At 37.8% G+C, this 27994-nt stretch overlaps 5 protein-coding genes and 1 pseudogene across 8 annotated transcripts; 3 read left to right on the forward strand and 3 right to left on the reverse strand.

Moving 5' to 3' along the window:
- Window positions 1-3464: 3464 nt before the first annotated feature.
- LOC103931434 (geranylgeranyl diphosphate reductase, chloroplastic) lies at window positions 3465-5638 on the forward strand. The gene is made up of 2 exons (XM_009340916.3): window positions 3465-4196; window positions 4766-5638. Exons 1-2 carry the CDS (start codon window positions 3498-3500, stop codon window positions 5465-5467), a joined length of 1401 nt encoding a protein of 466 aa, XP_009339191.2. The 5' UTR covers window positions 3465-3497; the 3' UTR covers window positions 5468-5638.
- Window positions 5639-7077: 1439 nt separating this feature from the next.
- Window positions 7078-9179, forward strand: LOC103931443 (malate dehydrogenase, chloroplastic). 2 transcript variants are annotated; one of them, XM_048587879.1, is made up of 2 exons: window positions 7078-7244; window positions 7561-9179. In XM_048587879.1, exon 2 carries the CDS (start codon window positions 7589-7591, stop codon window positions 8819-8821), a length of 1233 nt encoding a protein of 410 aa, XP_048443836.1. In that variant the 5' UTR covers window positions 7078-7244; window positions 7561-7588; the 3' UTR covers window positions 8822-9179. The 2 variants fall into 2 exon arrangements, with proteins under 2 accessions (XP_048443836.1, XP_009339202.2); XM_009340927.3 differs by having other exon boundaries at window positions 7080-7244; window positions 7579-9179.
- Window positions 9180-9297: 118 nt separating this feature from the next.
- Window positions 9298-11249, reverse strand: LOC108865402 (annotated as a pseudogene).
- Window positions 11250-11870: 621 nt separating this feature from the next.
- LOC103931952 (protein RKD2-like) lies at window positions 11871-13515 on the reverse strand. The gene is made up of 4 exons (XM_018643578.2): window positions 13418-13515; window positions 13151-13296; window positions 12632-13068; window positions 11871-12544 (listed from the first exon to the last, which is right to left on the reverse strand). Exons 1-4 carry the CDS (start codon window positions 13513-13515, stop codon window positions 12215-12217), a joined length of 1011 nt encoding a protein of 336 aa, XP_018499094.2. The 3' UTR covers window positions 11871-12214.
- Window positions 13516-19383: 5868 nt separating this feature from the next.
- Window positions 19384-21093, reverse strand: LOC103931495 (protein EMBRYO DEFECTIVE 514). Its single transcript, XM_009341010.3, has 2 exons — window positions 20675-21093; window positions 19384-19920 (listed from the first exon to the last, which is right to left on the reverse strand). The coding sequence occupies exons 1-2, from the start codon at window positions 21035-21037 to the stop codon at window positions 19603-19605; spliced, it is 681 nt and encodes a 226-aa protein (XP_009339285.2). The 5' UTR covers window positions 21038-21093; the 3' UTR covers window positions 19384-19602.
- A 2689-nt stretch (window positions 21094-23782) lies between these two features.
- On the forward strand, window positions 23783-27696 carry LOC103931466. Of its 3 annotated transcripts, none has more exons than XM_009340967.3 (8): window positions 23783-23938; window positions 24677-24963; window positions 25438-25509; window positions 25899-25966; window positions 26226-26382; window positions 26749-26835; window positions 26918-27007; window positions 27255-27696. In XM_009340967.3, the coding sequence occupies exons 2-8, from the start codon at window positions 24697-24699 to the stop codon at window positions 27375-27377; spliced, it is 864 nt and encodes a 287-aa protein (XP_009339242.2). In that variant the 5' UTR covers window positions 23783-23938; window positions 24677-24696; the 3' UTR covers window positions 27378-27696. The 3 variants fall into 3 exon arrangements, with proteins under 3 accessions (XP_009339242.2, XP_048443617.1, XP_009339268.2); XM_048587660.1 differs by lacking the exon at window positions 23783-23938 and adding an exon at window positions 23986-24131; XM_009340993.3 differs by lacking the exon at window positions 23783-23938 and adding an exon at window positions 24284-24574.
- The last annotated feature ends 298 nt before the right edge of the window (window positions 27697-27994 follow it).

Consider the following 27994-nt stretch of genomic DNA (forward strand, 5'->3'; position numbering starts at 1 on the left):
CAAACTTAGAACGTACCGTGTGGCACACGAACTTAAAATTCGTTCTTAGCCACTAGACCACCCTATAGTAGTTCTTTAACAAGATTTCTAACTTTGCGCGAGGGAACTAGCCAGGTGAAAACATTTACCAAATATTTTCCCTTTGATTTTCCTTTGACTCAACAACCACTACAAGAATACTTGGCTTTTACAATATTATTTAGTTGATTAAATATTGAATTATTGATGTTGATATTTCATATATGTTAGTTAACAAAACATAATGGTGATAACTCATATATTTCATACATTTATACCATCCATTTCTAGTCTCTTTGTGATATTTTTGAGTTAAATTAGTTGCATTTTACCCTCTTTTGTATTAGTGTGCAGCTAATCGTATTTTGGAGCTCAGTTGAGGACAAATAAGGCAAAATGGTGGTAAAATGGAGAATTGAATAATGATGCTGATGTAGACAAAGAATTAAAAGTAGAAACTGAATATGGTGATGAATATAACTCTTTATAAGACCAATAACAGCAAAAAAACATGGGAATTAAATGCCCAATTACTGGGATGTATTGACAATCTGTAATAGCCTCTTTAACCTTATAAAACTAAGAGTTTCAGCCACTTTTACAAAAAGCTTCCCCTTGGGGACGCCCATAGCTCTCTCTATCTCTTCTCTTTCTTTGGCCTTTCTTCCAGAAACAAAATCCTTTCTTCATTCACTATCTGCAGCCACCAAAGAAACCACGCAACTGCGCTGTTCTTGGAGAAGTTCAACATCAGAATTTTTTCAAGGGGGTTTCTTTTATGAACTTCAATTTCACTCATGTTGTTCTTGATATTTATATATTTTGTAATCATGTTGTGTAATTAAGTTCATAGTTGGGGAATTTGATGTAGCCTTGCAAACCTACTCTATGTTATTAAGTTAAAGTATTCAAATTACCAATATGTGTTCTTGTTTTAGTCATTGATGTTATAGTATAATTTGTTTGTTAATCTTAATGTTTGATCACCATTAGGGCTGCTTACAGATTATGTGATCAAGGTTATAGTACACATCATGCTTAATCTTGCTAGACATATGAATGAATGAATAAACTGTTATGCATACATCATGCCATGTGATTTCTTTGGTTCTTTGAAGTTTTCAAGTTCTTAATGGATTCTTATTTGGTAAACTAAGTTGAACATCACAACTAGGTTGCAGATTAGGAGTACTTGATCATAACCACATATCAAATGGATGATCATAAATGAGTAAAACGAACCCTAGTTGCAGATTGGAGAGTTGAATGTGTTTTGACTTAATTTCATGGAATTGGCTTGTAATGGTGAAATTAGTAGCCCTAGTTCCATTTCCATTGTTTCTGAATCATTCTATTGTTCATATTTACATTCTCTTGCATTTTAAGTTACTTTACCTCTCAAAACAAAAAAATCTAAATTCAGTTTTCATTTTCATTGCGTAGTTAGGGTTCACATAAAGCTAGTAATTTGTAGAGTTCTAATCAGTCTCTGTGGTTCGACACCCTTACTTGTGCCATTATACTATCTTTATATTTGCACTTGAAAGGAACACAACAAATGGCACATCTAGTAGTATTCATCTTCATTTATAAGTGAGAAATTTTAGGTTCAATTCTCCTTAAAAACAAATTTGAACCACATTATTACTAGCATGTTGTGAGCTTAAGCCCACGTCATATCTCTTAATATAAATAATATCGTTTGTTCCAAAAAAAAAAAAAACATAACGACACGTCTAATTAGTATTATGATCCTACTTAGATGCTTTAGCCTTTAGAGGAACAATTTAAAGAAGATATTTGCCAAGTCACTTTCGAGAAGTTGAAAACATATTTTGCGAAAAAATAATGTTAGAGAGACCATTTATTTCAATTATATTTTATAAATCATATAACGTGATTATTGATTATTTGAATTGACATGTTAATTTCTTTATGATGACACTATCATTTTTGGGTAAAAAATCTATTAAAACTTAATGACAATGGTGACTTGACTTTTTATAGAGCTTCAGATGTACACATTGCTAGTAATCGCTGGTCAGTCATACATCGGTAGTGCCCATCCAACTATGTAATATTTATTCTCCAAAAAAAAAAAAAAAAAAAAAAAGCTATGTAATATTTATTGCACCGAAAAATCAGTGCCAAACATAGAGGTCCCAGTTTACTGGCGTGGCAATCCACCATTGGTTGCATGTAAAAGATGTCTGACATGTCTACCACCATCATATGATTCACCAACTGCATTAGTCGAACTTAGAACGTACCGAGTGGCACACGAACTTAAAATTCGTTCTTAACCACTAAACCATCTTGTAGTGGTTCTTTATTTGTAAGTGAGAGATTTTAAGTTCAATTCTTCTCAAAGGCGAAATTGAACCACATTATTACTAACATGTTGTGAGCTTAAGCCAACCTCCTATCTCTTAATATAAATAATATCGTTTGTTTCAAAACCAAAAAATTAAACATAACGGCATGTCTAATTAGTATTATGATCCTACTTAGATGCTTTAGCCTCTAGAGGAACAATTTAAAGAAGATATTTTCCAAGTCACTTTCGAGAAGTTGAAAACATATTTTGCGAAAAAAAAATAATGTTAGAGAGATTATTTATTTAAATCATATAACGTGATTATTGATGATGATTTGAATTGACATGCTAATTTCTTTATGATGACGCCATCATTTCTTTCATTTTTGGGTCAAGTGTAACATCTCGGGGTCCCCACCACATCCTGGGCTTGCTCTACCACCGTAATACGATATTGTCCGCTTTGGGCCCCAACTACGCTCTCACGGTTTTGTTTTTGGGAACTCACACGAGAACTTCTCAGTGGATCACCCATCATGAGAGTGCTCTCGCGCGCTACTCGCTTAACTTCGGAGTTCCCATAGAACCCGAAGTCAGTGAGCTCCCAAAAGACCTCGTGCTAGGTAGGGATGAGAATATACATATAAGGATCATTTCCCTAGACGATGTGGGATCTAACATCAAGTATCTATTAAAACTTAATGACAATGGTGACTTGACTTTTTAGAGAGCTTCAGATGTACACGTCGCTAGTAATCGCTGGAAAAATAAAAATAAAAACTATGTAATATTTATTGCACCGAAAAATCAGTGCCACACATAGAGGTCCCAGTTTACTGACGTGGCAATCCAGAATCTACACAACCAGACAAATCCTCTACAAAAACAGACAACGTGGCATTATGTCATCCCCTCCCATTTCCAAACCCAAAACAAAATTCAAGCCAAACCTCCCCCTCCCTAAATCAGTCAAAATCCAAAAAATCCAACTCATTATCCACAAAAAATCTCAGCCCTCCATTTTCCCAATCCAACGGCCACTTGCCCCACTCATATCCCAAACCATATCCCCCAAATACATAAAAATAAGAAATTAAATCACGCTCTTGCCACTCTCACCCTCCTCTCCACCTCCTCTGCTTCAGCTGCTCCGACCAAGAAAATGGCCTCCATCGCCCTGAAATCCTTCATCGGCCTCCGCCAAACCGCCGCGGAGAAAACCAATTTCACAATGCAAGCAAAACCCGTTTCTCCGAAACCCTCAAACCACCGAACCCTCCAAGTCAAAGCCGCCAAGACCAGCCCAAAAGTCACCGGTCGAAACCTCCGCGTCGCCGTCATAGGAGGCGGACCCGCCGGCGGCGCGGCCGCAGAAACTCTAGCCAAGGGCGGCGTCGAGACGTTCCTCATCGAGCGGAAGATGGACAACTGCAAGCCCTGCGGCGGGGCCATCCCGCTCTGCATGGTGGGCGAGTTCGACCTCCCGCTGGACATCATTGACCGCCGCGTCACAAAGATGAAGATGATATCGCCATCGAACGTGGCGGTGGACATCGGGCAGACCCTGAAGCCACACGAGTACATTGGGATGGTGAGGCGGGAGGTGCTGGACCAGTACCTGAGGAACAGGGCGAGTGAGAACGGCGCGACGGTGATAAATGGGTTGTTTTTGAAGATGGATAAGCCGGGAGATGGGGAGGCGCCGTACGTCCTGCATTACACAGAGTACGACGGGAAGGCCGGCGGCGCCGGCGTGAAGAAGACGATGGAGGTTGATGCGGTGATTGGAGCTGATGGGGCAAATTCCAGAGTGGCCAAGAGCATTGATGCTGGTGATTATGAGTATGCTATTGCCTTCCAGGTAATTAATTATGTACTTGCTTTGTTTTTTCTCTTTTTAGGAAATTGCAATATTCTAAACTACTCTAATCTCGAATTCGGTTGAAGGGGAACTAAAACTAGTGCAATGGGCCTGACAAACTGATCTAACTCACATCTACGTTGAAAATTGCTACTTAATTATTTGCAGTCAATTGCTGTGCTTTGTGTTTGAAATCTCGATCAATTTGCAGAATTTGGTGTTTTGTCAATGGACTAGGCTCAGTGCATGTGATTTGAAGTTGTTAATTAACATTATGTCAGTAATTTTGATGAACAGTAAGAGAATTATCAATGAATTACTCGAAATCGAGATATAATTTTCAGGTATGCATTGGTCATCAGTCGTGAAAATGTGGCTACCATAGAAAATTTTGTGCTAATAACACGCGAACCGCTTTAAAACCTGAAATTTTCTCGAATTTTATGACCGTGCTCTTGTGTATGTTGTTATATGATTACCAAATTCAAAGTTTATGGAGTAACATTAGATGTTGATTTGGTTCAATGTTTGGTTCGTTCTTATTAAATTCTTGGTTTCGGCCTTTTCAGGAGAGAATCAAAATCCCCGATGACAAGATGGTGTACTATGAAAACCTCGCTGAGATGTATGTCGGCGATGATGTCTCGCCAGACTTTTACGGGTGGGTGTTCCCGAAATGTGACCATGTAGCAGTTGGTACCGGCACTGTGACTCACAAAGGAGACATCAAGAAATTCCAACTAGCAACAAGAAACAGAGCCAATGACAAGATTCTAGGCGGCAAAATTCTCCGGGTGGAGGCACATCCAATTCCAGAACACCCCCGGCCACGAAGGTTGGCAGGCAGAGTAGCACTCGTTGGTGATGCAGCCGGGTACGTAACAAAGTGTTCTGGTGAAGGCATCTACTTTGCGGCAAAGAGTGGCAGGATGTGTGCCGAGGCAATAGTTGAGGGGTCGGAGAATGGGAAGAGGATGGTGAATGAGGCGGACTTGAGGACGTACTTGGAGAAGTGGGACAAGACCTATTGGCCTACTTACAAGGTGTTGGATGTGTTGCAGAAGGTGTTCTATAGGTCGAACCCCGCGAGGGAAGCGTTCGTGGAGATGTGTGCGGATGAGTACGTGCAGAAGATGACGTTCGATAGCTACTTGTACAAGAGGGTGGTGCCGGGGAATCCGTGGGAGGATTTGAAGTTGGCTGTGAATACCATTGGGAGCTTGGTTAGGGCTAATGCACTTAGGAGGGAGATGGAGAAAATTAATGTATGAAAGGAGGAAGCCTTGTTGGTTGTGTAATTTTATGTTATTTTTTGTACTTTTTTTTTTTCCTTGTGTAATGAGGAATAAACTCTTTGAATCCAACATATTTGAGTGGGAATTCCATATTTGTGTAATAAGGTACAATATCAGTGTTAACTTAAAAGGCCTTATTCTGATTTACCCTTTGAACTTTCAATTTAGTTATGAGCCCGTCTAGTATTTTAAAACGTGCTAATTCGGCATGTCTATAACAAAATTATGAAATGACCAAGCCAACCGGAAGGAGGTCATGAGTTCTAGGGCAAGGGCGGAGCTAGGCTCCCATGGGCTATAGCCTAGTGCAATTCTTGGAAAAATTAGAAATTACTATTGAGATTTAGCCTATATAAATTTCCAGGTCTGCCCTTGTTTTAGGGTTGTTGCGGAAATTTTCCTTTAAAATATCACAGTGACAGTATCTCAAATTAATAATACATTGTCATGTGTTGAGCGTTTTACATGTAGAAATATGTTAATGATGCCACTTAGTACTACATTCTAGTGGTATTCCTCTTCACTTATGAGTGAGAGTCTTAGGTTCGATTCTCGTCAGAGGCGAGTTTGAATCACATTATTGCTAGCCCATTGTGAGGCTAAGACCACCCTCTTCCCCTTAGTGTAGATTATATCATTTGTTAAAAAAAAATGTTAATGATTTGAGTTATTGCCAAAGTGACGTTTTCGAGTATAACTGATCCTTCCTCTTATAACAAAGAGCTCTTTTTTTTTTTTTTTTCTCTAAAGTAAAATAAGGGGGTGGATCACCCCAAAAACTAGCTCAAAGAGTTATTACATATAATTCATGTCCTAGAGATTCCCATCATATCATCAAATAATCGAGTTCCAATTCAATCAGGAGGATTCTCAAAATAATGGTATCCAAGATCTATATTATAGTTCCAATCGACAATATCATCTGTCACCATGTTCTTTTCTCGATAAATATGCACTAACTTGCATTCAGCTATATGTGTCATAAGTTGTCTACACTGATCAATGATGTTGGCAAGAAGATGAAAGCTGGTATCGGTCATATTAATGATTAAATTAACCACAATAGCAGAATCCATCTCCACACATAATCTTGAAATACTTTTGTCAACTGCATTCAATCCAAAATATAGCCCCCCAAAATTTAACATCAACTACATAAGCTTTGCCCAAGTTGATAGAGAACCCTCCAAGCCAATCATCGATGTTGTCTCTAAGAACTCCTCTTGCACCTTTAGGTGAATGCCAAGCCAGAGACACTTGCATCTTAGGAACATTAGAACATACACACTTAGAGGCATCACACCATCATTTGCAGCCTTAAACATGATAGTTTGGGAGATTGCGGTATTGTGAAGTTGTCTTCTAAGAGTTGTTTATTCCTCCATTTCCGTACATACTTGGTTGAGTATTTCCCATTTTATTCTAATAATCGCATCCGTTGGAAGGAATCAGAGATTAACGGCTGGATGAAGCGAACAAAATAGGGGAGATTCGATGTGCACTGGCCCACTGTACGGTCAAACACACATAAAAAATTGAAATAAAGTGTTTGGAACGTGGATTCATCCGAGGCCCATTGGCGGAGATTCTCACGAATTCAATAAGCCAAAACCCCCAAAGGGTCCAAAAACCCACTCTCTCTCTCTCTCTCTCTCTCTCGCTCCTCTTATATTCTCTCTCTAAATCCCTCCTTTTGCCATTTCACGTCTCCGTAGCTCTCTGGTCGTTGGACTTGGCGTTCATCTTCCTCAAGGTATGAACTTTTCAGCTCTATTTCTGAAGATTTATTTTTTATTTTTTTTGTTTATTTCGTACACCCAAGGATCTACGAGCAATAGTTTCAGATCTAATGGGTTTTTTTTCGAGTTTTCCCAGCTGTGTAGTTCTTCACTTCTTTTGCTTCTGAATTGGAACAATGGATTGAAATCTTTTATTTTATTTTATTGTTTTAGACATAACCCATAATTTATTTTTTCATTTGGTGAATTGGGTTGCAGTTCAACGGAATTCAGATGTCAAATTTTTATGCTTTTTATGTGTTTTGAATTCGAGTTTTTGAGTTCGATTTGGATTTCTGTGTGCTACAGAGCGTGAGAGATGGCAGCAGCTACCTTTTCCGTCGGAACCAATTGTTCCCTCGGCCACAAAGCGGCGGCGTTTCAGCAGTCAAAGCCTTGTGCTTTGAGGTTCAACTCCCAAAACCCTCTCAAGAGCTCTTTCAATGGGCTCAGGGCAACCCCATCTTTCAATTGTGAAGCCGAGACCTCGTTCTCCGGCAAAGAAACCGCGCCGGCTCTTCGAGCTTCTTTCGCTCGAAAAGCCTACAAGGAAGCGCAGGTGGTTCAGTCTCAGTTCCAGCCCCAGGCCTCATATAAAGTAACTGTTCTTGGAGCTGCCGGTGGGATCGGTCAGCCACTGGCTCTTCTTATCAAGATGTCGCCTTTGGTCTCCTCCCTGCATCTTTACGATATTGCTAATGTCAAGGGTGTTGCTGCTGACTTGAGTCACTGCAACACTCCTTCTGAAGTTATTGATTTCACCGGAGCTGCCGAGTTGCCCAATTCCTTGAAAGGTGTGGATGTGGTGGTCATTCCTGCCGGAGTTCCAAGAAAGCCTGGTATGACCCGCGATGACCTCTTCAACATTAATGCCGGCATTGTGAAGAACTTGATCGAGGCTGTGGCAGATAACTGCCCTGATGCATTCATTCATATTATCAGTAATCCGGTGAACTCCACGGTGCCAATTGCTGCTGAAGTTCTGAAGCAGAAGGGTGTTTATAACCCAAAAAAGCTCTTTGGTGTTTCTACCTTGGATGTTGTGAGGGCGAACACATTTGTTGCTCAGAAGAAGAATCTGAAACTGATTGATGTTGATGTCCCAGTTGTCGGAGGACATGCTGGGATAACTATTCTGCCCCTGCTATCCAAGACAAAACCCTCTGTTAGCCTCACTGACGAAGAAGTTGAACAGCTAACTGTTAGGATACAAAATGCTGGAACCGAGGTTGTAGAGGCAAAGGCAGGTGCTGGGTCCGCGACATTGTCAATGGCATATGCAGCAGCCAGATTTGTTGAGTCATCTCTGCGTGCACTGGACGGAGATGGGGATGTCTATGAGTGCTCTTATGTAGCGTCTGATCTGACTGAGCTTCCATTCTTTGCATCAAGGGTTAAGCTTGGAAGGAACGGAATTGAAGCTTTCATACCGTCTGACCTCCAAGGCTTGACAGAATATGAGCAAAAAGCTTTGGAAGCACTCAAGCCGGAACTGAAAGCCAGCATTGAAAAGGGTATTGCTTTTGCCAACAAGCAGACCGTGACTGCTTAGGTCACTATTATCGGAAGCTTCTATTACCTCATTCTAATGAATGCTTTACAGATATTTTTGAGCAGATTTAGCAATGCATCAGTACTTTCAGTTTTGTAGAATGAAGTCGGTATCCTTTCAGTGTTCTATGTTGAAGCTATTTTCGGAAGAAATATAGAGTTGCTTCTATTGTTGTAGATTGAGGAATATAAGCCTTCTCTTGCGGGCCGAAACTTGTAGTGACAGTTTTGAAATAACTTGGCTGGTCGATCATGAGTTTTTAGGAAATATCATGTATTTCTATCTTGCGTGTATGCAAGGGCTAGCTTCTGATGCGAAAATAAATTCGAAGAATGCGAATTCATACTTTTCAATTGCATTGCTTGTTTTCCTCTTCTACATGCTTTCTTATGTTCGATATTTGAATCAGTAGAAAATTGTTCACAAATGCAGAAAATTGTTCCCAAATGCTCATCTTCTGTAAATCTTCAGTTTTCCTACCAATAGGCATTGCAGGAGCGGCGTCCCTCTCGGAAATGATGAAACCGGGCGCGGTCTCTGATAATTACCTCTCTGTTGTAAACCCCTGAGAGAGCCATTGCGAAATTGTGGCAATCAACACAAATGCGAAGATTCTTGGCCACTCTGATTGGCGTGCCGGGAGTAGTTGACTGGACACCGAAAGCAATAGCCCATTTCTCGCTGTGGTAAGAGGGGACGAGCCCCTTGTCTTCTGCTCCCAAGTTGTGCAATTCAGATGTTACATCTGCAACGTAACCAGCAATCTTCAACTGGCTATTAATCTCATCCAGCATTTTGTAGATTTCATCCGTCAAAGGATGTGAAACATCATCCACAACAAACTCGTGTGCTACTCCTTTAGTTCAATCGTGCTACATCCCAGCGTAGTTTGAATTGCTTTTTCCTTCATAAACTTCCTCAATTCTGTTAGCTTCTCCCAGGTTCCAGCTGAAGAGAAAATATTCATCAACAGGACATAATCCCCTGCCTCTTGAGGCTTGAGTTCAATCAAATGGCCTACCACTCGTTCCGCAAGGGAATTATTGCCGTGAATTCTGCAAGCCCTGAGTAAGGTCCTCCATAATGTCGGATCTGGTTTGATATTCATCGATTTTAGAAGCTGATAGGCCTGATCAAGTCGACCAGTACGACCCAAAAGATCAACTATGCACCCATAGTGATGGATATTAGGCACTACCCCAAACTCTTTGCTCATACGATCGAAAATCATCATCCCTTCATCAACCAAACCGCAATGGCTGCAAGCACAAAGTCTTAAATTTCAGGTAGACGAACCATGGGCCCACCCCAACAACACCGATACTGTCCCCACTTGGCCACCTGCTCAATCCATTAGGTGTGGGGTTTTATCATAAAATATCTCGGTGTTAATTAGAGTGGGGTAATTCTATATAAATTGCTTGTTCTCAAGCCTTCTGGCCGATGTGGGACAGAGGAATTCTAACACAAAGAACCCCAGTAAAAGTCTGATCATCAGGTAAAACACCCATTTTCTGCATCTCTCCAAACGCTTCAATAGCTTCTCTACCATAACCATTCACCGCCAACCCAGAAATCATCGCACTCCACAAAACCACATTCTTATATCGCATTCCCTTAAACACCCCATACGCCTTATCCAAACTGCCACACCGTGAATACATCGATACAAGAGAGTTGTACAAATTTGAAGCACCACCATAACCATGTTCTTCGATGTACTTATGAACCCGTTCGCCAAACTCCAACGCGTTCAAGCTGGCACAAGCTTGGAGCACAAGTAAACACGTAACGTCATCAGGCTCACACATATGAACCTCACTCTGCATAATCTCAAATAAACCCAAAGCCACAGTATCTTTCTTCAGCATTTATCAAACACTTTACACGCTTAATCATACTTACCACAAGTCGAATTCAAGCCCATCAATGCGGTGAGCAAAAGACTATCTGATCGATGCCCATCTCTCAAAATCCTAGCATGCAGCTAAATCCCACCCACCAACGACGAAACTCTAATGCAAGACTTGATGACGAAAGACGACGCCATAGAGTCAGCGAAAAGGCCGCGCCACCGCAAATATCTGAACAGATAAAATCCCTCCGCCGGCAAGTCGCTCTTGGAGTAAGCTCTTATCATTTTGTTGTAGTGAAAAGCCGTCGGCTTTGGTATTTGGTCGAAGAATTAGCGGGAATATGTGATGCTTTTTGATGGGGAAAGAGCGACGGCGAGGGACAAGAACCGGAAGGAAATGGTGGGTTCCTGTTCCAGAACAAGCGATGTTCGGAGGATGTGGGCGTGGACTTGGCGGAGGTGGGATTTGGTGGTGCATGATTTGATGAGGGACAGTAAACGGGTTGACGAAGAGGTTTGAAATAGTTGGTGGTACGAGATTTGAGCTTTGGTTGGGACTGAGAGTGCTGTCATTTTTCACTCTCTCGCTTTTTCTAGCAAAGATGTCAACTTTTTTTAAGTTCAGTGTCAATTTTCAAAGAGAATGAGGGTTGTTTGGAATTTGACACATAGAAAACACTTTACTCGTAAGCATTTTTATTCGCTGCAGTGCGAAGGAAGAGCTCCTCGATCTGGGCATATACTTCCGGCTAGAGCTAAATGTTTTCATTAGAAACACATTAAACTTTTATTATAAACAAGTTAAACATTTTATTGAAAAGCTTTTGCCAAATTCTTGAAAATGCTTCCTCAAGAAAAAATTTTCCTTCAAAAAGTGCTTCTATGAGCTTGAGACACTTCAAATTATTCTTTCAAACACAATACAAAGTGCCAAGTACAAGTGTTTGTATCACGAATGAGAGGATATTTCGCCTAATCACTTGACCATATGTCATGTTCGACTAACTTTGCAAAAGCATGAGATTACTTGGATGTTAATAACATCTTGCCCACGTTATTATTACCCTTCCGAGAGAGCTACCCCATGCAAATTTTTTCTCTTGAATAGAACCACATCGGTAGAAAGTTGAAAGTAACTTGTATAACTAATTTCTAATCGTTGATGCTTGTGGATTTTATTGTGAGATGCACACATGTATTTACATTTTATGGTAAAAATGTAATTAGAATTTTCGTATATCATGATGTAAAAATGCCATTATCACATTCAATTTATTGAGGAAAAATTCAAAATTAAATAACTTGTGCCAAAGTGGAATTTTTCTTTTTGTGAAAATTAAGTATTAAAACAGAATATAACATAAATTTGGATTTGGACCAACTGTATTCAATTCAGAGCCCCATTGCTCATGAAGTTAAACCCTCATAATATATCACTAAAATTAAAATTGAAAAACATGAAGTCTAATGAGGAAAATTAAAAACAAAAACATGAAAAATAAATTAAAATTAAAAAAGAAAATCCAACTGATTAAAATTTAAAATAGAGTGATGCATGCATTGTTATTCGAGGAAAAAGAGTCAGACAATAGAGACTTGATTTCTTCGTCTTCCTCGTTAGCATCCATCGAACTTGTTGGATACTGAATGTTGCTGCAACTAAAAGATGATTGTGATTTTTCCATAACCTTCGTCCCCATGATCTTCCTCTTCTTGTAATTTGCTTTGAAGCATGCCTGCCTTAGACGCTTCGTATTGTCCTCAAGCTGCATATCAGGCGCTTCCTCCAGCAGCTTCCTCTCCATCTCCAGCAACGCGATCGCGTTTCGAAGCTTCTCTTCGCCCTCCTCTCCTTCCTTTCCTAACTCCTGCATGCATAAAAACGATATAATCGGTACACATTCATTTTTTTCGAATCAGACACGAACACGTACAAATATGTAACGCCTATTAACCTGAATGTTTCGGATTAGGGTTTGAAGGCTGGTCAACTTCCGATGAGGCCAACGACGAATGCCCAACTCTCGACACCTTTTCTTCAGAAGAGTTAGCCCTACGTTGAGTTCCTTGGCAGCCTGAGTGATTGGCATGTAGAAGTACTGGGAAATGGTCTGTCTTGACAACATTTTGGAGGAAGAGAGGGAAGAGCTTGATGATCTATGTCTTTTAGAAGAGTGTGGCCTCTCACTAATCGCCTTATCCCTCTCTTCCAGGGAATCGTTCATGTCCGTAATGCCATTTTCATCGTTCTTGCAAGTCAGAAGCAATGGAGGTTGCTGCTGTTGTTGAAATTGCGGATGATGATTGTGATTAATCTCAGTTAACCCACCACAGAAATCATTAGAATTAACTCCAAACAACGCGTTTCCATTTCCGTAGAAAATTTCATCATCTGCTTAATTTTTTATTCATTAGATTAACTTCAACTGTACATCAAAGATGTCAAAAGTACTAACCATAATACTGAAACACACCTTGCAATACAGTTCGGATTGGTGGAATGTCAAGAGAGAAGTAAATGGGATCAATATTCACACAGCTCTCGAGTGAAGGAAGAGGATCAGGAAATCTATGATCTTGTACTATTGGCAAATCAAATTGCCAATCGCATGCATACCCCCTAATATAATTTGACATCCACAAGAAATTAAAAAAAAAAAAAAAAAACACTTTAAAAGTATAACACGATGAAATATGTGTGTGTGTGTGTATGCAAACGTCCATATATAATATTCACACACCGGAAATCATGTACAGAGGGAAATGCAGGTTGATGTGGGAAGAAAAATGGGTCTTCACCAAGATCCTTGACGACGTCGTACTTGGCCAGCCAACCCATTTGATGAGAGAGAGAGAGAGAGAGAATGTACAGGAGGAGGAAGAAGGGGAAGAGACGAGTAGTGGGTATATATATCGCATGGATAAAAATCCCATGCATGAATATGGAGTGTTTAGGAGTGTTATTCATTCATTGTTCACTGTGCGTGCCTAATTATTATACCTAGTGAGAGTTACAAGTTGTATTAATGGAGGATATTATCTCCTCCTAAACACATAATTATTTGTTTTAATTGATTATTAGGAGGGCTTCGTAATGATCATTAGCCTACATGAACGTGCGCCGCCACGCCTCCCACCACCACACCAGTTAATTAATTTGATTATTCTTCCTTTTTCTCTTAATTTCTTTCTTGATTTTGCTAATTAACCGTACTCTACTCAACTGAAATCATTCTTTTCTTTGTAATTTGTTTGGCTGCAATATAATTACTTAAGGACTTAGAAGTGTGCTGCATGATTGCCACGTGTCATCGATTTTACTTTTGCAGAAGCCACCTACATATTTACTTGGAGTATTAGTAATCTTGGAACCATAATCTGGGCAGTAGTAGCCGTATCTATATGTTTATGATTATCATTTCCAGTCACGTTTGTTCACCTTTTGGAATTATTACGTCTCTCTTTCGTCATTTGGATCAAATTATTTTTCAAAATCCTAATGATTTTCTGGATCATCACCCTTTCATTTGTACAAGTTGCGGGATATATAAGCACAATAATAAATAAATAAAAGTATTGTGTATATACAGGTTGAAATTTCCAACAAAGTTCTTATAGAAGTCTCATATTATTTTTCTTCGTGAACGAATATTATATGACATTAAATTGATTCACCATATCCATTTTAATTTTGAAAAATAAGATTATGCTCTATAATTTTTTGTGGTTTTTTTGTTCATTTTTCAAATTGTGAAAAATAACTTTGCTTAGATTAATTACACTACATTGTGGATTGGGTTTTAATATGGATGCATGTAACGTAGCAATAATCATGTACAAATTAATGGCTTATTCATTAAATTTATTAGGATAGAAGGGAACTTATGAAGTTATGATTAGTGGGAAGAGAGGGAGAGATACTATATCGTGTAGAATTTATTTTTTGTCATCAGTTAGGAATAGTTTGATTAACAAACGATATTATCTACCTTAAGGAGAGGGGTGGGCTTAACCTCACAATGGGCTAACAATAATATGGTTCAAACTCGCATTTACAAGAATCGAATCTGAGACCTCTCAGGTAAAAGTAAAGAGGAATACCACTAGACCAGAGTATTAAGTGACCTTATCATTTTTCTGATTATTGCATATGAGTGGAGGCCAATTAGAACTTAGAAGAGTTAGGCCATCTCCAATCATGGGTCATAGGCTATATATAGCTTTAAATTTGACAAAACCATTCTCAAACCAAATGGCTAAAAGAATCAGGCTAAGTTCTTTTTTTTTCCTTTTTTTTTAAACAAACAATATTATCTAAACTAAAGTGGAGATGTGTGGTGTAACAACCCGTCCTTAATTTTACGATTTTATTAATTTTAAAAGTGTGAATTGACAAAAATGCCCCTAGAGGCGAGATTGTTGACTTTCGTTGACCGTCCTTTCGCGACGTGTACGAACTACCATTACTGTATTCTCGAAGTACTCGACGCATAGGCGCAAGCTGAATCGAAATCAGAGTTACAGTTAAAATTTTATACGAATTCGAAAGATTATTTCTGAAGAAATTACTATTTAATTATTCTATATTACTATATTATTGAAATATATTATTTTAATATTTTCTTATTGGATATTTTTAATTATTTTACTAATATTTCTAGTTGTGGGGCCCACACCACACTCAAACTCTCTTTCATCTCTCTCCCTTCTTCTTCGGCAAGCACCGAGATGGTGCAACAGCGAACTCCACCATCGCCACTCTTCTCCGGTGAGCCTCTCCACCATCACCCCTACCTCGTCCCATCTTTCTTCTCGAGCCCAGAAACTTATACGACCTTCGAACTCGCACTCAAATCGAAGAAACAAGAAATGGAGAACTCTGGTGAGTTCTCAGATTTTCCGACCAAGGTGAGGGTTTGGACACTCAATCTGCCTTCCTTGTTTCATTTTAATGGTGATGGACTCATTATACACATGTTTTGGCGGCATTTTGATGTAGAAATACCTTGGGGCAACTTTCCCAGTTTTTTGGCAAAAGATCCGACGACTTTCGAGCTGTTTTCCGGCTAAATCTGGCCACGGCTGAGGAAACCAATGGTATATTCCGATTCTTTGTTCTCTGAACTTCGATTTGATATATTGGAAGGCTAGGTTTAGTGAAGTTTTTTTGTTGGTGAGAGCTGGCAATTGGCTGAAGAAGAAGAAAAAAAAAAAAGATTCAGAAACCCAAATCCAAATCCAGTTCCGAACCTGGGATCTGGAATATTCCTAGAGTTGACTTTTACGAAATTTTCTCAGAAACCCTCCTAGGTTAATTTCGACGTCTCGAGTCTATTTTTGACATCCATTTAGTGAAATTTTGAAGTTTTAACATAACTGACCACCGGGGCGTCTCGGTTGACTTATTAGAGTTGATCGTTGACTTTTTTGTTGACTTTTTACAAAAATTTGCCCATGACCCCTCTTAGCATATTTCGATGCTCTGATTCTAAATTCGCGCTCTGTTTTCCTAAATTTAATCGTCTTAGTTGAGTTTTATTGACGAAACCCAATATTATGCTTAGGTGCGATTACTATCAGAGACTCCGATTTTCCTAGTTCGAGTGACTGCGATCTTGCAAGTATTAGTGAGTGGGTCTTGACTTTTAAATACTATATATTTATTTGGTTTCCACATATTTATTTAACAAAGAATTTACTACGTATACCTAGATTAGATTAAGGTTTATAAGACTTAGCGGAACAACGGAATTTACGAAAGTATGCTAAATCTTACGAGATGCACATGTATGCGTACTACAAGAGGATTTTATATACGACCATGATCAATATTTTATTTGGATAATATGTTGTTGACTAGATTTCTTGAATCAATAAGTTATGACTATATTTACGTTATCTACTCATCGTGTACTACACTGGTGTTTGTACTCGACATGCCAAGATCAAGTTTTATGTGTATGTTCACATCGCACCGTATGCTCATTTTGGATCCATTGTAGGTGTCAATCTTGTCCTAGATTGCTATCAGAAATTAGGACTCGAATGTGATGCGCATAGCGCCAGTCTTCACATGATTATAGTACTAAAGCGTAAATCATTATTACACCTAGTCCTGTTCTTGTTAGAATGTCTCTGCATGAACTCGTGTGTCAGCATATGTCTATGAGCACTTGTTATGACATCTATATTTCTGCAAGATATTTTGATTACTGGAAGTTATATACTTAATTTCAAATTATATTGAAGTATTGCATTTGTGAGGTTTTGCTGGCTACTGTAAGTACTTTCACACTATACGTAGTATGTTATATCTGGAAACTATACTTATTTTACGGCGAGGGGTTATTATATTTTTGAAAAGGTTTTTATAAAGCTTTATTTTTAGGCCTACTCACCCTCATTTTTCATCCCTCCAAGTTTTAGTAGCAGAGCTTTTGTATCGACAAGGATTCTTGGCAAATTTTGGTATTGGAGATTACCTTCGATGATATAATTCTCATTCTACTTTTACTGTACTTTACCTATGCTCTAATATTACGTGTGAAATAGGTTCATTCTCGCTCACGTGCACACTATTATATTTAGACACTTTTATGTTTAAATTTATTCACATTTTCCACATGTACTACACTTTATGGCTTCTTCACCTTCCTGGTGTCGGCCAACACAACTCAATTTGGAGTCCAGGTGGACATTCTGGGTCGGGGTGTGTCAAATGGGTTTAGCTTCACAATGGGCAAGTAATAAGATGGTTCAAATTCACCTTTGGTGAGAATCGAACCTAAGACTTCTCACTTACAAAGTGAAAATGAATATCATTATACCCTAGTACTAAGTAACACCAATCATGCTAAGTTTGGCTTCAAGATAGGCAACATGTAGTCCCAGGGCAAGCTAAATTTGACCCAAAAAGTAATAAAATTTGAAAGGGAATAAATATAGCCATAGATGAATGGAGATGGAAAAATTTAGCCTACAATAGTCTTTAAAGTAATAATTTTAAAATGGCTAAAACATAACTAAGACCATCTCCAAAGGAGATGCTAAATCTTAGATGGAATGCCAACTAATCACTTTTGACAGCAAATATTGCTACAACTGAACAATCTTTTAGCTGACCTGGAATGGCAGTCCGGCCTCAGGTGTCAATTTTAACGCTGCCTTCATTTCTACTTTATTTTTTTTAAATTTGTGGGGCCCATAATCCACTACAAGATAAAGCTTTAAAAATGATTTTTTTTTGTTTATTTTATTTTAAAGTAGGCCCTATATGATAGTAAAATAATAAGTAACATACCGGTTGGAATATAAAGAAATTTGACATCATACTTCAAAATGCCACATTAGCCATCAATTAAGAATTTGATAGAAAAATTTGACATACCCATTGAAGATGCTCTATAGCTACATTTAATCTTCCATGACTGGAGATGGTCTTATAGTAGCAATGAGTAGGGGTGATAGTTATGTGGTTAAAAATGGATAATGAGTAATTTCTATTCCCAATATTGATAGATATTTGAATTCAAATTCTCTCTTCCGGTTCATCAAAATTATAAAATAACAACTACCGAGTACTTGATTAATATTTTGGTTAAATTTTTTTTTTGTCAAACGATAAATTTTGTTAGATTAGATGTTAGATTAGCCATTGACGGGATTTAAATACACGCCGTAATGCAATGGCTCAACACATTTCTATCACTGTGGTAAAGATTGAGCAATGTGTGAAAGAAAGATTCTATATAGGATCTTAATTTGTAAAAGCATTTTTAATGGGAGATGTAAAATATATTGAAAGATGTGTGTTTTACATTTCTTGTTTTTACTTTTTAAGGTGTAAGTATACAAATTTGGAATGTAAAAGCCACATTTACATCATATTTTACATTTTCAAAAATATATATTTTAGTTTTTCTCCAATGAGAAAGATGTAAAGATGGGGAAAAGTGATTGGTCACAATTTTAGCCCTAAAACTAATTCTTTTGACATGTCATGGGCCCGATTTACTGGACTTGGACACGCTTCTTGAAGTTGGACCTTCGAAAGATGCGCTAGCTCAACTTAAGGCTATTGAAGCTACTAAATGACAGAGCCTTCGAAAATTGGCAGCAAAAGCTGAATAATGACAAACTAAAGACTAAATTCCAATTGGTCGATCAATTGGGCTTTCGGAAAGATTGGTGTTAGCTTTCGTTTAATGACTTGACTAGTTCCCAATATGAGAGTTGGTTTCACTTATGACACTGTGTGGTCACTAGTGAGGGAGCGTGTTGGAGAATAGATTCTCACATCACCATATGACAAAATACAACCCAACTTATATATAGGATATTCCAACGCTATTATCATGGATGCTTTTTATATAAAACACCACACGTAGTGATAGGTAATTAGATGGAGACGATAACAGTGATATTGATGGTAAACCTGTATGAACCTACAAAGTTTATCAACATGCCCTTTGGTTGGAAATTACATATGTTGTTCAATTTAGGCTAATATTGGCCAAATGCCATTGATTGGTGATGGCCTAATGTGACTTATATATATCTCGATTGAAATGCTCTAATGGAAAGAATTGTCTAGGGGCAACAGTCCTTGAACTCAACCGAGCATTCTAAAGAAATGTGGTATCACCATCTAAACCATAACAAAAACACCATTTTTCGAAAGTGTGTATTTTTACAGCAAGGTTGATGATTTCAGCTAAGATCCTAATTTTTTTTGTATTAGTATGCAAACATAGTACATTAATCGCAATAGAAACTGCGAAAGAAGCCATTAAGAATCAAAATTTAAATAATACAACTGTTTAGTGCAATAAAAAGGAGGTAATTTAACGGGTCCAAAAATTTTCTACTTTGAACCTCTGCTAAACGTAAAACGCCCGCCAGCAAGGAGAAAACTTTACATTTCAGTTTAGCTTCTCGGCTTACCCCTTCCATGACCACGCCAGCCTCCTCTTCCACCACTGCCACCACCCCTGCCGCCCTTACCACCTAAGGCTTTATTTGCATCAGCGTTTGCTTTCATGTTCTCAGGCAAGGGAAGTATCTGATCCACACACTTCCTGAAGCTAAAATCATCAACAACTTCATCTTCCCTAATGAGGAAGAAGCACCTGCTTTTATACAACGGATGGGTCCGAACTTGGAATGCCTTGACCCCTCCACCAATCTTCTTATCGGGTTCAGCATGACCCTTCTTAAGCAAGTCGAGCAAAACCAGATGCTCATACTGCAACATAACAAGAATTTCTATCAAAAACTTCATCCAACCACAATCACAGCCATTTTACACAGAACTTACAAAATTCATCACTTTTTAGTTGAAAATTCTAAAGCCGATCTCATTGTGTAAATATAATTCAACTCTGTGAACTAATATCCAGAGTGATGTGAACAGATTCTAGCTTCATGTAGCAAAAGACAGTGAATTTGAAATTTTGAATAAAGAACTACCATCATCGAGCTTCTTACCAAATTCTAAGAGAATTCACATTCACACAAACTATATCGTCAAACACATGAATGTATAATACTTACTCAAATTCGAAACATAACATTAAACTCAAAACCAATATTTTCCGTAGCAAAGTGACTTTTGCACTCTTATTTTCTTCCGCTCCCATCGATCTTTCTAGCAATCAGATTGAATAAATCAAACAAAACAACTCCGAAATCACTGATTAAAACAAAAACCTATTTGTAATACTGCATTAGCATATGTAGCTGAATCCTAACTAAAATTTATTTCATAAAACTATGTAATTCCCAAATCCGCGGTAGTTGATGATCCAAACGAAGGAAAGCAAACAACCCAAAACTAAATTTCCCAAATCCTAATTAATCTCGATTACAAAACACCAAATTGAATAAATAATATGATTATATTGCTATACACTACCAAAAAGTTCCAATCTTTAACTTTCAGCAAAAGAAAATTAGTGCTGAAAAGATTAAGAATAATCAAATAGCTTTGTTTTGGGTACCTTATTGACATTGAGATCAGTAGGCCAGTAATGGAGGAATTTGTAGAAGTAGTCGAACATCTCCACCGACGACCCAAAACTCTTCGGACCCAAGCCGACCCGACCCGACTTCTCCCCTTCCCCTAACTTCTCCTCCAACCGTTCTTCCTCCGGCGACTTGTCCACCTTCGTCTTCTTAGCATCGTTTCCTTCACTCCCCTCCTCGTCCCTGACCCGCTTCGAGTTTGCCTCCGCCTCCCCATTAATGGCGTCAGCCTCGTCGCAATTTTGAGCCGCAGCAGGCTCTGAAGTTTCTACGTCCATATGTTTAGCGCCATCAGCGGCGGCGGCGGCTTCCGAGGTTTCGGCGAGTTTCTCTGGCATCTTTGTGATTGTGTGTCAAGCCAAAACCCTAGGATTTTGTGTTGCTTATATATGAGAAATTCCATCTTCCGTTAAGTAACCGGTAGTATTTATCAAATATAGCAAAAAATAATTATTAATTTCGAAAATGTAATTTTTTATAAAAACTTTCAAATATATCTAAAATAAAATGATTCATGATAGACAAATTCAAGAATACTACTATTGATTATCATTAATTGTTAAGGACCATATTAAGGAGATATGTCAATGTTACGAATCATTTTGGCTTAAAAGCCTTTAATTTATTTAATTGTTAAATTTGAGGGTATTTGTGTCTATTTATGTGTAATTTTAGATATATTTGAAATATTTTATAAAAAGTGACATTTTTGAAATTAAGGGTTAATTTTTTGCTATATTTGATAAATACTCTAGTATTTTTCTTTTGTGAAAAAATCATGATCCACACACGAAATTTGAAAATATTCACATTACATGTAACTCCATATAAAAACATGAGTAGAGCTAAAGAGTTCTTCTAGGTCGTAGAATTATGACTTATTTGAAAATACTTTTAAATAATCGAAAGCATTTTTAGAAAAAAAACTGATTTTGAGTTTTAAAAGCAGTTAAACTGATTGTACAAGAAGCATCAGTTATGCGATTTTTTCATGAAGCATTTCAAGTGATTTTTGAAGATTCACTTGCATTGTTGCTAAGGATTGGCATAAAAACATTTTCAAAAAAAACGCTTTCAGTTATTTTAAAAACACTTCCAAATGAGCTCTTACTTTTTAGAGAGTCACATATCATTTTGGAGAAGCACATGTGAGGTGTTTCATGAAGAAACACTTCCAAGTGATGCACTTGAACTTGTACCAAAAATTTCGACTTGTTTGTAACAATAGCATTTCTAAGAGAAATGAAAACTTATGAGCAAAAATGTTTTTTTTTTTTTAAGGTAGTTTGAAACGAGTCCAAACAATTATCATCGTTATCATCACTATTGTCACTATCATCAACAAGAAAAACCTAAGGCTTGTTTGATATATATATTTTTTTAATGTTTGTTTAGTGTGACTCCATTTTATTTAAAATTTCAAACCAGATTTTTTGTGCATAACTCTCTAAATAATATCGTGTCAAAATTCTCTAAATAATATTCCGGTATATCTTTCATTGGAATTCTTGGTTTTGACCAAAGAAAAATCTTATTGGCACATGGATTGGAAATGACAAAAATGAGTTAAGGGTTCACACAATTTGCTCACTTTTTCAACAAAGGTAAAAAGTCAAGTTATGACGTTATTCGGTGTTTCTACGAGACTCAACCCATATGTTCATAAATCACCACGAGGTGGTCTAGTAGTTGAAAATATATTTTAAATCTGTATTTCACATAGCATGTTTTGAGTTTGACTTCTGGCATTAATGAATCGTACGATAGTGTCCAGAAAAAACTAAAATGCATCTGTGAATTTTCTAACATTTGAAAAAATGGACTGTCCTAACAAAACCGCTAGCTGATCTCTTAAAAAAATAATAAATAAAAAAAAAAAAAAACTCATATGTTCATAATTTCAACTCATATGTACATGAACCGATCAATGGGGTTCCACTTGTATTTCAAATATTCAATTTCGCAAGTCATCATGAAAAATTCAAAATTACCGTATCATTTTTAATAAAAAGAAGATGAATTCCTAATTCGAGACTTAGGCACAATGATGAATGCTTTTTTCTTTTTCTTTTTTTTTTTTTGGTAACAAGTTTAAGAAAAGATTGGTTATTCTCATCACTAGCCTTAGGGTATATCACAATTTCGAGCTGAAAGAATTTATGCATGTCATCTAATTATCAACTGTTACTGTATGAATTTATGTAAAAAATTACAAATCCCGCAACAGGACTGTCAGCAATGATGAAAGTTTAAGAGCTCGTTTTGATGTGCTTTAAAAATAATTGAAAGTGTTTTTAGTGAAAATGTTTTTGGAACTAATCCTTAGTAAAAATACAAGTAAATCGTGGAAAACAACTTAAAGTGCTTCTTGGAAGAAGCAAATAACCGGTGCTTCTTCCAGGAAGCACTTAAAGTGCTTTTGGAACCCAAAAACATTTTCCCTAAAAGCATTTTCAGCTATTTTAAAAGTACATCCAAACAAGCACTAACTCCACCACAATTCTCTTACTTTAAAATTGTTAATGTATAAAATATTGCAAAAAATAATTCCCCAACAAATGTATGATTACAATTATTAATTTTTGGTTGGAAATTATTAATTGCTATATGGGTTTAAAAATAGAAAACTTTAACGAAAAATGGCTGATACTATTTACTTTAACGAAAAACCATATTTTTGCACAAAAAAATCAATCTTGGTACTATTCACTGTAATCGTTAAAACTCAAAGTTTTCATACCATTTTCATTAGTTTTCCTTTAAAATTAATATGCCTAACAAAATTGTATTTATGATTAAAAAAGAAGTTTGACAAAAGAATTTAAAAAAGAAAATTATCCCAAAAAAAAAAAAAAAACTCGTTTATATTTCCTTTCATGACAAGGCATTGTCCTATTCGTTTACTATTAAAACAACCGCTAAATCCGCGGACCCGCCAGCAGGGGAAGGAACGAAGTACAGCTGGACCGTCCAAGTCACAATCTTGTCTAACTCAACGGTAGCGATTTACCTAAAACCCTCCATTTGGTACCGAACCCACAGAGGATTGTACCCTTGCTTTGGATGGACGTTACCGTCCCCGGGCTCCTCGAACCCAAACCTGATGCCTTAGAAATTAAATTAAATTAAATTTTAAATTTGTCCCTCGTGGAAAAGGAAAAGGTTAAAAGCCAGAGACTTTTTCACAAGAGCAGAATTTCTCAGCATTTCCACAGCTCAAATTCCAGGTCTTGTCAGAGGTGCTTTCGAATTTCGATTCTCCTTTTTCCCCCAATTTGTTTAAATTTCTTATAAGTTCCGTTTTCTGAATTTTCACAATGTATTTTTTCTGTAGATTTTGTATTTTTCGGTGTTGGGGATCATAAAGTTGTTGCATTTCGATCTGGGTTGTGATTTTTTGGGTTTTTTTGCATCGCCGATTGGATTGAATCGGTGAGTTTTGTGAAATTCGAGTGGCGATTTAGTGTTTTGGGTTGGGGAAGTTTGGGGATTTTGGTGGGTTAGGGATTCGGCAAGTGGGGGGCTTTTTGTTTGGTGGCTGAGAAAGGAGGTGATTCTTTTTTCTTGGCTTTCTTATTGCCTAGGTTATAGTTGGAAGATTATATGGGGCCAATGGAGCACTGATCGTGCTGTATCGGTTTATTAGTATACAATGTTAGATTCTTTGATTTCCTTTGCTTTTTGTTTGGCCTTTTATGCTATGTTCTTAGCATCCAACGGCTGAAACCATTCGAACGCAGGGTAGTTTGGGAAAGTTTTAAGCTTTAACGTTTGGTTTTCTGCCTTTTTGTTGTAAAGGTGGTTTAAGATCCGATTCCTTAAATTTTTCTTCACATGCAGGATTTTTTTTTCTGTGATCAATGGAACCCATAATCGTGATTTTCTACATACCTAACTTTCAATGTGGTGGATCTTATTGTATTCTTAAGGAGATTGTATTGAAATGATTGAAGTTTCTCTGTGTGTTGTGGATGCAGGAGTTTTAATTTGAGTGCGAATGGGTGATCACCTGGTGTTGTGTGTTGACCGCTTCACAAAAACTGAAAGCTTGCAAGGGAGTGAGACCCCGGGATCTTCTGTAGAGGGTTCAAGCTCCCAATCTGCTGAGCTACCCACTTGTGCCATTGATGTTAAGGGGGTCGGGGAGAAGGCTATAGCTGAAGAAGAAGAGCCTCTGATTCAGACGGTTGAATGTCGCATTTGCCAGGAAGAAGATAGCGTTAAGAATTTGGAGGTCCCCTGTTCTTGCAGCGGTAGCTTAAAAGTAAGTTGATTTATTGATACATATCCTTTTTTTAAACTAGAATTTTGGATTTTTTTGGGGGGCTATGGGTGAGGGGAATCACTTTCTTGATTTCATTGACCCCAAATACTTAAATGCGTCAAGATTTATGATAGAGAAATTCTTGAAGTAGGTTACTCTTGAGTGTTTAAATTGGATTGTTGTTAGTGATGTTCAGAAATTCTTTTCTACCGCAGTTAGTGTCGGCTATATGCCCAAATCAGTTTGTGGCATGAAGTCCTACCATTAAATGTTTTGATGATCCCTTTTATTTATGGTTTGACCATATGGAGAGATCTTAGCTCTATATGAAGTTTTTATTGCAAACTAGTTGTTTTAACGTCCAAATCATGCTCATTATCTTATGTTTGTTAACCAACTTCAGTGACTTCTTAGACTAATATTATATGTTGATAACCAATGCCAATGATTTCTTTCTTCCGTTTCTCCGTTCAGTTCGCTCATAGGAAATGTGTCCAGCGATGGTGCAATGAGAAGGGAGATATAATTTGTGAAATTTGTCATCAGGTAAATTTCTAGAATCCTTACCATCTGCAATTGTCATTTTTTATGATTTTAAGTAGTGAATCTGTACCATTCAGTTCTATATTCGAGATTAATACTTTTCAGGGATGTTGCTTATGTTCATATAAGTAAGCAACTTCACTTAGTTTGAAGCTATCTTAGTCAATAGTCTTGCCTTTTCTTTTCTGGAAGGGATGAAATATAATGTTTTATTATGAGAAGATATTTGGTTTTTATCAATAAACCACGATGATGCATCCGTGTAATATATTAAAGTCATGTGAGCATTTGCGGGCAACCTCTTGGTCATTACAATTGGTTATTATGAATTTTTTCCATTCATGAGTTGCAAGTCATTGAGTGGGTTTTTACGAAAAGTTTCTCTGATGTAGTCATACCAACCTGATTATACTGCCCCACCACCTCCTCCTCAGTCTGAAGATACCACAATTGACATCAGGCAAGTTTAGAACTTACATATGCTTTGCAACCTTGTTCATGTTGTTAGTAAGGGTTCTTTATTCCGTTTTATCTTTCGTTTTTGCAAATTAGCATTTGGCTAGATGTGATGAGGACTTTGCTTGTTTTTATATCTTGGGCACTTTAGTTTTGCCCGTCTCTCTGCATTACCATTTTCTTGAGGGTCAATACAACATAGCTTTATATAAGTTTCGTATCTGTTTTGATTTGTTGTTTTGCTTCTTGGATCCGCCTGACAGTGATGGTTGGACAATCTCTGGTACCCCTTTGGATTTGCGTGATCCTCGACTATTAGCAATGGCAGCGGCTGAACGTCACTTTCTAGAGGCCGAATATGATGAGTATTCTGACACAAATGCTAGTGGAGCAGCCTTTTGCCGTTCTGTTGCTCTAATTGTAAGCCATAGTTGTCACCATTAATGATGTGTGGTTCTTTATAGTAGCCCATGTTGGAATGAAATATTGTTGTCGCATTTTCTTTCTGATTTGATTTTGTGGATCTTATCAGACGATGGGGATAACCTAGCTGATGCTTTTGTCAGCTATAAAAAATATCCCTAATCTTTAACTTTTATATTTTCTTAGTGCACCTTTTCTCTATGGTCATTCTGAACTAGTGCAACTAGTTGCAGGTTCTGTTCTGGGCCCTGCAACTTGTTGCTATGCACATTCACACTCTAAACCTAGACACGTGCTCTACTCTCAGTTGAATAAGAGAATTTAATTTAATTTCTATTGGTCTCCTCTCTTGTTTCTCGGCAGTTAATGGCTCTTCTTCTATTGAGGCATGCATTGACCCTCCCCAATGGTGACGGGGATGATGATGATGATGCATCCACTTTTTTTTCTGTAAGTGGCATAAGTATGTTGAATGTGTCTTATATCATTCCAGATCGTTGCACTATCTAACTAAATGATCAAACGTTAACAGCTTTTCTTGCTCCGGGCTGCTGGTTTTCTTCTCCCGTGCTACATTATGGCTTGGGCTATCAGCATATTACAACGTCGAAGGCAAAGACAGGTAAGTTCTGGCCTCTGCTGTCTTTGAGAAACCCAAGAATAATCACCTTTTTATATATCCTTGGTGAGACGAGATATCGTTTCTTAGATTGTTTACATAACGAAGCTTGAACGGGCTTTGGCATGCTTCCCACTGCACTAAAAGAAAGCAGGAATCATGTCTCCGGACAAAGAAGCTTTCTGGTCGTGAATGCAAACATGTTCTTTTAATTACATGCTAATTTGTTTATATGTTACTGTTGATCCAGGAAGCAGCAGCACTTGCGGCAACTGAGGTTGCATTTATGCTGCAGGCAGGGCAACGCAGGGGCTTGCAGTTCACAATAGCTCCGGGACCTGCAGTGACTCCGCATCAGGAGCCAATTCAATGATTTGGTGTTCTTCAACCATGGCAATGTTCTATGTATTTCGGTGAAGAGGATTATGCTGGAACTGGAAATATGAGCGTGTTGTTTCTGTAGCATAAACAAGCGTTAAAGAGGAAAATCAGAAGGCTTTAGCTTTCTGACTGTCGTGTATCTGTAATCGAATTATTTTACATACTCTGTACAAGCTCACTACTTTCCTTCCTTGTCTATTTCCCGTGTTTTGTACATAATCTTTGTTATCACCGCAGCAGTTATGCTGCACGGTAAACTGCTGTCGAAAGAGGTGTGTTACTGATTGTAGTTGCAACTGTCTTCGGATGCATTCTTTGGGCCAAACATCAACTTTACTTGCGTTGTGTATCGGTATCCTGTTCTTATTTAACCCGACTGTGCCAACGGCTAGTTCACTTGGCTCTCGGCACCAAGGCAGGAAGGCCTCTGGTCGAGGCCAATCTGGTTGGAATATGATGATTTGGGATTTCAAGCTTTTAGATGCCTCACACACCGTTGCTTTCGTGAAGTGTGATTGTTCAAGAAAACCCTGTCATCTTCCGTTGTAGTTGTTAAAGTAAAATGTGATGGTGAAGGATGATTGTGGAAAGCAAACGTTCCATTCAAAT

Source organism: the organism of the source record quoted next, unplaced genomic scaffold (genome assembly GCF_019419815.1).
Source record: "Pyrus x bretschneideri cultivar Hongxiangsu unplaced genomic scaffold, Pyrus_bretschneideri_v1 Contig27, whole genome shotgun sequence".
Taxonomy (NCBI): Eukaryota; Viridiplantae; Streptophyta; class Magnoliopsida; order Rosales; family Rosaceae; genus Pyrus; species Pyrus x bretschneideri.

Bases quoted from the DNA above. Each gene is read 5' to 3' on its own strand.
- LOC103931434 (XM_009340916.3), top strand. From the start codon at position 3,498: ATGGCCTCCATCGCCCTGAAATCCTTCATCGGCCTCCGCCAAACCGCC. The intron at 4,197-4,765 runs GTAATTAATTAT...CGGCCTTTTCAG, and splicing joins AGTATGCTATTGCCTTCCAG to GAGAGAATCAAAATCCCCGA.
- LOC103931443 (XM_048587879.1), top strand. From the start codon at position 7,589: ATGGCAGCAGCTACCTTTTCCGTCGGAACCAATTGTTCCCTCGGCCAC.
- LOC103931495 (XM_009341010.3), bottom strand. From the start codon at position 21,037: ATGCCAGAGAAACTCGCCGAAACCTCGGAAGCCGCCGCCGCCGCTGAT. The intron at 19,921-20,674 runs GTACCCAAAACA...GTTATGTTGCAG, and splicing joins CTGATCTCAATGTCAATAAG to TATGAGCATCTGGTTTTGCT.
- LOC103931466 (XM_009340967.3), top strand. From the start codon at position 24,697: ATGGGTGATCACCTGGTGTTGTGTGTTGACCGCTTCACAAAAACTGAA. The intron at 25,510-25,898 runs GTAAATTTCTAG...TCTCTGATGTAG, and splicing joins TTTGTGAAATTTGTCATCAG to TCATACCAACCTGATTATAC. The intron at 25,967-26,225 runs GCAAGTTTAGAA...TCCGCCTGACAG, and splicing joins GATACCACAATTGACATCAG to TGATGGTTGGACAATCTCTG.
- LOC103931952 (XM_018643578.2), bottom strand. From the start codon at position 13,515: ATGGGTTGGCTGGCCAAGTACGACGTCGTCAAGGATCTTGGTGAAGAC. The intron at 13,297-13,417 runs GTGTGTGAATAT...AAATTATATTAG, and splicing joins CCCTCTGTACATGATTTCCG to GGGGTATGCATGCGATTGGC. The intron at 13,069-13,150 runs GTGTGTTTCAGT...AAAATTAAGCAG, and splicing joins AATCCGAACTGTATTGCAAG to ATGATGAAATTTTCTACGGA.